This window comes from Rhopilema esculentum, chromosome 6 (assembly GCF_057945365.1).
Source record: "Rhopilema esculentum isolate cy_ngs chromosome 6, ASM5794536v1, whole genome shotgun sequence".
In the NCBI taxonomy this organism is placed as follows: Eukaryota; Metazoa; Cnidaria; class Scyphozoa; order Rhizostomeae; family Rhizostomatidae; genus Rhopilema; species Rhopilema esculentum.
Window position 1 is genome coordinate 579,753 of NC_142820.1, and position 9,299 is coordinate 589,051.

The window sequence follows — 9,299 nt, forward strand, 5'->3', positions numbered from 1 at the left end:
AACAAGTCAATCTACTTTCATCCCTACAACAGCAGAAGATGCGTATAAGTTTAAATATTTTCTGTGTTAGGCAGTGTTCTACTTTTGAAGACATCATTCTTGGAAAAAAATGTATTCTGCATGGTGGGATATGCTGCTTAACAGAGCCAAGTCACAAGCACATGAGTTGGACAATTTTCAGCCTGCAATAAGTTGTCTAACAGAAGAAAAGGCATCTTGCACCATTATCCCAGAATTCAATAAATTTTTATGGCTTGTATTGATATCACGACCGGGGGGGGGGTATTTAGGATATAAAGGTCGATGAAGGTTAAAAACATGTCGAAAGTCACGAATGCACCAGGAAAACCTTAATGCAGTCGCTCTAATGAATGTCTTCAACGATGTTGTGAAACAAATTCCAATTGATGATGGCTAGATGAATATATTTTGATATAATATGGAAGAAAGAAAACAATTTGGTTGTCAAAACCTTACAAACATTTGAAAACTACACTAGTGTGGATATTCAGTATTGTTCTGTTATGTTATGTTATGTTTTAATTGAACTTGTTATGTTATGTAGCAAATTGAAAATGAACTTAGATTGAAAATGCAGAATCACCAAATGACAGCCTCGACTTTCATGCAGCACGAAAGCAAAGCTTTGCTGTCTTCAAACTGCGAAGAAAGAAACAGAAGATGAATTGGCACATACAGAATATGATGCCGAAGTGTACTCTGCCACATACTGGAGGGTCTTGAGTGTTGATTTTCTTTCTTTAACAAAGCCGTTACATTAGCATCTTTCCATTCATCTGGAATTATTCCTGAAGACAGTTAATTTCTTATAATTATACACAATGGCAATTCGAGTTCATATGCAGCCTTCTTTCGAGGGAAAAATCAGGGCCAGGTGAAGTAAATACTTTCAACCCTTTCCAATTTTCCTTTACAAAATAAGGAATAAAATAGGTTTGTTTCAATATCATCCAACTGAAAATCATGGTCACTTTTTCCTGGTATCGTGACATCATCTTTGTCCTCTTCCGGGAATACTGATTTAAAAGCTTCTTTCTTCAAAATTTTATACTGCCTTTCGATCTTCAACGTTCGCAATAATTCTAGCAATCAATGCCAGGTTTTGTCTGTAGCTACCTTTCCTCATTTTGCTCAGTCTTTCTTTGTTTATCCAATTTGATCGGGCCCTACTTATGTCAGTATCTTTAAATTTAGGCGTAAACTCGTAGTGATTTGAGTTTTTCTTTGCTGGGGGAAATATATTTGTTTCATGATCACTCTTACCAACGATGGATCAATAGTAAAATCTACAAGAGGGGCCCTTTTTTTCGTAAATACTATATCAAGATTGTTGCTACTTTCGTCTATTCTAGCATGGTTTGGTTTGGTTATGTGCTGAATTTATTGGCATCTCTAGTTGCCTCAAAGATCAAAGGTGTTGGGTTTTCAGCGAGTTTGTTACAAGTTGATGTTTCCCAATCGATCTCTGAATAGTTAAAACCTCCCACGATAATAAGTTCTACATTTCTTATACTGTCAAAGCTCTTGAAAAAGTCGTTCAACCTTTTTGTTTTATTTCAATACGAATAGCATCGGTAACTTTTCCCATAACTGGAGTCCACTCTGTAGCTCTAAGTAACTAGCGAGTATAGATATTTCTATCGATATTTGTTGCTTCAAAATTGGTTTCTTCTAATCAGGGCCGTAAATCTGTCATATGAATTGGGGGGAGGGGGTGTCAGCAGCGCGAATGAATATAAAGTATGCAGTAGGTCATGGCACCACAAGGGATTTATGGTATGTGTTATGGAAACAGTTGAGGGGCAAATTACTTTAAAAACAGAAGTCAATATTTTTGGATTTCTCAAAACTTTCTGCTCTATAGAAGGTATTTACAGATATTCCTTAGTACATTGACTTGTGTTGATAATTCAATGAATAACATTTTTCAGAGACGGCCCCAAGAAATTGAACCTTGGGAGCTAAGAATCAAGTTAACTGTCGTAGGAGGACCCACCATGGTTGGGTCCGACGCGTAAGAAAATTTTTGAAATTTTACCTTCTAGAAAGGCTAAAAAAGCATCCCCCAGACTAAATTTAATAAAATACAACAATGAAATTAACGGTGGAAAACAGTAGAAAACAGTAGGTTTTTATCTTGTAAAAATTATAAAAACCACTCTGTTTCAAAAATAACCTTAGTGGCTGAGGTTTGTTGCAATAACACAGAAAACGTAGTTTGGTTCTAACCCGGCTACCAGGGATTTATTTCTTTCAATTTCTCTCTACTAATAACTTCTTCCAAATGAGTCGCTCGTTAGTGGCCTTACACTCTTATTCGGCTTGAACGACAATTTTTTGAAACCTTGTTCTCAGATTCTTTGAAGTTTCTTGGTCTTGACAGCATCGATTAAGGGTCTTTCTCCATGGAATAGATAAATAGCATTGTCTATGACGTGCGACTAAAATGAAAAATTGATAAAAAATTTTTAGAACCTTTCTCGTCTGCTGGCTTTCAAATTACTAATATTTGCTTTTCTAGCATGGTGACATTCAGTGGCATCGCCAGCCTGAAAAAACTAGGGTGGACAAAAAAATTCTCGACCACACAATTCAGGCTCTCGGAGAACTTGGAAAAAACCTTTTTTAGTTTTTTGATCGATTTTAAAATTTTTGGAAAAGCAACTTTCTCATGTAGCACCTTTCACAATGGGGCTTTTTTGGAAGAACGAAAAACGAAATCAGTCTGATCAGCCCTACAAAAGGTTTTCAACGGATTGTGAGAAATTAGAAAATGGACCTCTGGGGAAACTCATGACGCCACTGGTAACATGATAAAGTGAGTACCTTAAAGCACAGTCTGATATCGAAACAGAAAAATTGTTGAGCCTATAAATTTGTATGCTTCACCTGGACATCATCCCGGTAGGCCCCTTAAAATTTTTCATGTGGGCCTCTTGGGTTTTTCTTTCTTTTGAGCCTTTATCATTTGCAAGTCAGATTTGTGAGCAAAAAGATGTGAAGTAAAGCCCCACGCTGCCTCTGCGATACTCATTTCCAACATACCTTGAGTAGTGACAACAAGAAACAATCAGCATCAAAATTGTGTCCCCCTCAAAACTTGATTTTCCCAGCCCATAAAAATTCCCACCATGCCCCTGTTATAGAGAGATGCATAAATACGAGGAAGATATTTTTAAAATTTGTAGTTCAAGCACCTTATTTAGATACTTTTGAAGACATTAATTTACTTTGAAACACCAGGATCTTCTTAGAGATTGATCAATGAATAAACGCAACGGCGCTTACAATATTAACCCAATGACTATATGCAAGTTACATCGGGTGTGATTCTTTGCTTCTTTGCAAAGCCTCGAATGAATCCCCTCCTGTCCAAGAGGTTTGCTGATGATCTCCATTTCATGTCGCGTCTTGATGCACAAATTTTCCGTTTAACACACACTATTGTGATGTCCAGAGAACACCATGATGATTAATTTTAATTATTATATAGATAAATAATAAAGCTAAATTAACAGAGGCCATGCCTAGATGATAGCACCAGGTTGGAGACTTTGTGCCTTGTACCAAATGTATTTTCAAAAAATCTGCAATGTGCACAAAGTTGTTGCAAAATTGCTCTTTCCACTATTTGCCAAGACAAGCTGTATGACTTGATGATAGAACCAGACATAAGTCTCAAAATGATGACATCATAAAGATTTATTCTCGAATCTTCAATTTTGAACCCATGAGCAGAAAAAACACGATAAAATTTCTCTTAATGTTCAAAACAAGTTAAATCTGTTGCATATTTTATGTTTATGCCATATTTGAAGTTTTGCTTATGGATTACTGTTGATTTGGCTTGTTTCAAAGAGAAGCTAATTCAGGTCCCATATTTTCAGAACTTCCACCAGTAGCTACCATAAATGGAATGTGTATAGACCGATATTTTGTAATTTCTTTAAAAAGGGCACTCCAAGATTGCCAAAAGCTATCACTTTGCCCTTTTCAACCGTAAGAACTACCGGAAAAACTTACTGTTATTAAAGCGTAAAGATTTGGAAGACATACATTGCAAATTAAAGATAATCCTACTAAAAGATATTTCAACAAAAGCTGCAAAAATGGCTCTTGGAAATACATACTCTAAATTCCTATTTAAAACCGTCTTACTATACATTAAAAACAATAAATATCGTGTCGTCTTTATCTTTTTTACTTATTCGCTTTTTCTTTTTGTTGTATTTGTTTTGTATCTTTAATTTTTGTCTTCTTGCCGCTCAGCAATTCTAAAATTTTAATTACTAATAAACTTCCATAACATCTTAAATGGTAAACTGATGCAGAACGCTTCCCAAACATAAAAAGGACCTGAACAATTTCTTGCAAGCTAAAGTGTCCAGTAGGCAAGTCTCGATGTCCTACATCACTGTCAATTTAAAAGATTTAATAAATGAAATTTGCAATCTTCTAGTATTTCTTGTAAGAGCTATTTTTGTCCTTATTGTCGTGGAATCAATGAAATCTAATTTGAATTACATGCAGGGCCGTAAATCGGTCATGTGAATTGGGGGGGTCAGCAGAGCGAATGAATATAAAGTATGCAGTGGGTCATGGCACCACAAGGGTATGTGTTATGTTTTATGGAAACAGTTGAGGGGCAAATTACTTTAAAAACAAAAGTCAATATTTTTGGATTTCTCAAGACTTTCTGCTCTATAGAAGGTATTAACAGATTTTCCTTAGTACATTGACTTGTGTTGATAATTGGATGGATAACATTTTTCAGAGACGGCTCCAAGAAATTGAACCTTGGGAGCTAAGAATCAAGTTAACTGTCGTAGGAGGACCCACCATGGTTGGGCCCGACGCGGAAGAAAATTTTTGAAATTTTATCTTCTAGAAAGGCATCCCTCGGACTAAATTGAATAAAAAACTAGAATCGCTCAGGATAGAAAGTTCGGCGTTTTTCAGAAGAACACAGATTATTGTTTATTGGGTGAAATTTTGGAGGGGAAGAATCATGCTTAAACCTTAGTGACAGACTTTGGGGAAATATGGGACGCTGTTGTATTGATTGGTAGAAATTTACTTTCTGAACAGAAATGTGCGTCTTCTTATTTTGAGCGCTTTCAGTAGGCCATGTTTACACATCAAAAATGAATACATTTTAATGATACAAAAAGTGATTCACTAAATAAAAGCAAAAAATAGACAAATAATAGAAATGTACGTAAATAAGTTAGTAAATAGGTCAAATAAAATGACAGATTGCTCTCTTTTTATTTTGTACTTTGTTTTAAAAAAAAGGTAAAAAACGGTAGAAAACGGTAAGTTTTTATCTTGTAAAAATTATAAAAACCACTCTGCTTACAAAAATAACCTTATTGGCTGAGGTTTGTTGCAATAACACAGAAAAACGTAGTTTGGTTCTAACCCGGGTACCAGGGATTTCTTTCTTCCAAGGAAAATGATGGTAATTTCTCCCAAAAAATCGTTTTGCTCCAGATTTTTGGGGGGTCCAGTCCCCCCGCCCGGGATTTGCGGCCCTGATTACATGCATTTAAGAACCAGAACCAACATTCAGTGGTTTGATAGGGAAAAATCCTACTCAACATGTAGTCAAAAGGTCAAAACATCATCCAAAAACAGGTCTAGCTGTATTTGCAAAATTTCTAAAATGGATAGGCTTTCAGCAGCAGCAACAACAAGAAGCATCCTTGATGTCAAAATGTTCGTCAAGTAAAAGACCAAAATGTCTCTCAAGGACCGTTACGCCAAACTGCTAAACCTGCAATATTTAGAGGGCGAAGGTGGTTATTTTAGAGCGATTTACAGACCCAAAGACAGGCGGATTGCCTTGCGGGACGGCGGCGAAATGACCTTAGAGGAAGGAGTGCCTAACAAATCTGACGAGAACGAGAAAGGTGTGAAATATAGGGACTTATTTTCTACAATTTACTATTTGATGGAAAAGGTGAATCCGCCTGTTGTTAATATTTCAGCCCACATACATTTTTATCATGATGGCTGCCCAGTTAAGTACTTCTGGATAGAGGAAGGGAGCAAAGAGTTGAAGGAGGCCACACTTGGTGCAAATGTGGTAGAGGGTCACTGCTTGCAGATAACAATTCCTGCTGGCGCGTTGAGGTGGACAATTGTGCAAGACGATGGTGTGAACGACCGATGTTCTTTGATATCAGTATGCGCAATTCCCGGTTTTTGTTTTGAAGACAGAACCATGTTTAGTGCAAAAGAACTGCAAGCCATGTATCCAGAATATTGGGACAAAATGAAGGGCTCTTTCCATTAGAAAAATTTGATATAAGATTGACGTTATTTCAGACAGGACGTTATTGTAGGTGTTAATTGAGAAGCCTAATATTTTGATATGTGGAACTTGTGGTTACACACATCAGACATCTTCTACTCTCAGTTGTGTAGTATAGCCACTAGATCAAGCCCTGAATGTGGGTGCTTAAGGGTCAAAATCTTCCTGACTGTAAAACCAAGGATTAAACTTCGTACCACTAGCCTCTGTTAATATATGATGAAAAATAAAAAGATTCAAAGTAGAAAAGAATAAAAAAGAAAAGATAATTTAGACACCAACCAGTTTTTGCCCCTGAATCTCATGTAAAAATGACCCTGAATGCACTGGGGTGCTTGAGTCAAGCCTTGTCCTTCAAAAGGTAATAGTTCAAACTTTGTCACAGATAAAGATAGAGTTTAGAATACATAATGTGATACATTACATGAAACAAGATAGAAAACTTGACTAAAAATGCAGCTTTGATAAAATTCTTCCCTGATACCAGTGGTCCAGGCTGCGAAGTTTGGGTAAGGGCAGGAAATACGTTCCTGTAATCTGCTATTTTACACCATGATTTTTCCCGTGCAGGTGTAAGCAACAGAAAGTAATTTCCTGGGTACAAAATATACTTTTTACTCTGGCCAGTGGTGGACCTGGACCTGAAAACTGCCTGGTGCTCATATGAATTTCTTGGGCATTTTCTTTCTTCTGTTTCCAAGCAGGCTAACATCCTAAAAATTTTAAAAACATCACAGAAAATATGAAGAATTGCAAAGTCAACAAAGCATGAACTTAGCACAATTTTAGAATAGACTAAGATGCAAAGTTCCAATTTTCAGTTCAATTTTATTTTATTATTGTAGGTGAAAGGCACAAATATTATAAAAATTAGAGATGATGCATTATGTGACTAGACCATATTTATTTGGAATTTCCATGGAATTATTATTAATGGGCTTCCTAAGATACCCAACTCCCAAAGCAATTATTCTTTAGATATCAAGAGGTTTGCTGTTCTATCTTCTGAAAAGTATTTTATGCATGATAAATTACTGGCTACATTATTTAGTGGGAAGGAGAAGGAGTCAGCAGAATGCAAAAGAAACATCAATACATGTAATAAAAGCTTTTTGGTGTTTGTCCAACCTTTAGCAATTTTCAGCTTATGCTGAGGTTGTTGATATGCCCTGTTGTTTGCAACAAACAAGGTATTTGATTGAAAGTTTCATTGCTGCCAACTCTCATTCTAATCTTTCCAGTTATATTCAAATCTGTATTTTGAGGCAGATTCAACCAAGGCATCATCATTGCTGCCAGGATCATATTCTTGATCAGCATTATTTTGATCATAATCATAATCATTATGTATTCTCTAGTAACATGCCATAATAATTACTTTTCTGCCATAACATCAGTGTCACTATATTTATTATGTTACACAACTTTACTGGCTTATTACAGAACATGAATCATCAATATTTGGATCATCAGTAGAGAGAAATATTACCCATTGGAATTTTTATTGAAAAAATATTTGGATACATGATAAAAAAACACATTCTTTGTAATATAAGAAACAAAACTGTCTCTTTAAGAGAACAGCCTCTCCAATCTTAAAGTATAAATACGTTAAAGTTTTCGGACAGTTGAAGAGTCCAACTTTATTGCTGTCCGAAATATTTTTGTGCTTCAAAATTTTAACGGTCCGAAATTTGTGCACTATAGAAAAATAACATCAAAGTTTTTCACTATTTGAAAACTGAATAATTATGTAAAACGTTTTATCTATTCTCTCCATTTTAAATTGCAAAACCCCTGGTTGAAAAATTCTCAAGTTGCAAGTGCAAATGTGCACGATTTAGTTTCGGAATTACGTTTTTCCTCTTTGTTTTCCCCACAATCTAAAATGACTAGAGATAAGCAGATTCGCTGTAGCCAGCTATAGCGACCCATTTATCGTTTTGTTCATATGCCATATACTACATGTCATACATTAAAAAGTCAACTCGACTTCAGGTAGTGACACTTAGGAGAGGTCCCCCATTTTTGTCAATGGAAACTTAATTTGAAATATCTTCTGTGTAAAAAGAGGTCACAATTTTTCATTTTTGCTTTAAAAAAAGTACAATATTAATAATATACATGTGTGTTGAGCTTTTGTAATACAGATTGGTTTGTGGTGTCTACCTGATATACATATATGTATATGTTGCTCTATAGGATTTGCTCGGAACTGAGCCCTAACCCATTTTTCTTCACGCTGGTGCTGCTACTAACTGCTTCTTTTTCTATAAAAAGCCATCAGCATAGCAGAACAACACTTTTTGATTGGGTATTAAAAGCCCTCCAACTGCCTAAAGAAGGAACTAAACAATCTGTTCCGTGTTCAAAAGTGGAAATAAATTTGGTTTGCTTCAGATCCTTCTCTAGTCCCTGGAGTCCAAGGTTTGCTTCGAAACATTGTGTTACGTCACGAATAGAAGAGTTAGATTTTGGTGCTCCACATGGATCTTTTCTTGGATTTCTCATATTGATAATTTGTATCAAAAAGTTTCCATTTGGTCTAAAAAGCTGCCAAGTAAAAATCTCTTTTTCTACAAAGAGTACCAATGACTTGAACAGGAAGCTAAGAAACCGCTTTTTTCGGCACATCTATGTGTTCCTTTCCTTCAGCTAGATCGCATTGGCTCTATTAACTTACAGTTACTGCAAAGCACAGTAGAAGATAAAAGTATTTTCGATTGTAGACATATAATTCGATCAACTTTAAATAGCTTTATCTCCATTGATTTTTACAATAAGTTTGGATTCGATTTAGCTTTCAGAATTGAAGAGCGATATCACGTCACTTCTTCTATATTCTATATGTGTTGATTTAAATATGGAATTTGGTTACCACTTTCAGAAACAAATTTTCATCAAAAAATTATACTTGAAAAAGGAAGAGGACACAGTCAAAAAATAAACTTTTTTGTACGGC

General features: G+C 35.6%; 1 protein-coding gene across 1 annotated transcript; it reads left to right on the forward strand.

Annotated features, from left to right (window-relative positions):
* The first annotated feature begins 5,646 nt into the window (after nt 1–5,646).
* LOC148960072 (uncharacterized) lies at nt 5,647–8,510 on the forward strand. The gene has a single exon (XM_089108862.1). The coding sequence runs from the start codon at nt 5,762–5,764 to the stop codon at nt 6,317–6,319; it is 558 nt and encodes a 185-aa protein (XP_088964988.1). The 5' UTR covers nt 5,647–5,761; the 3' UTR covers nt 6,320–8,510.
* Nucleotides 8,511–9,299: the final 789 nt, after the last annotated feature.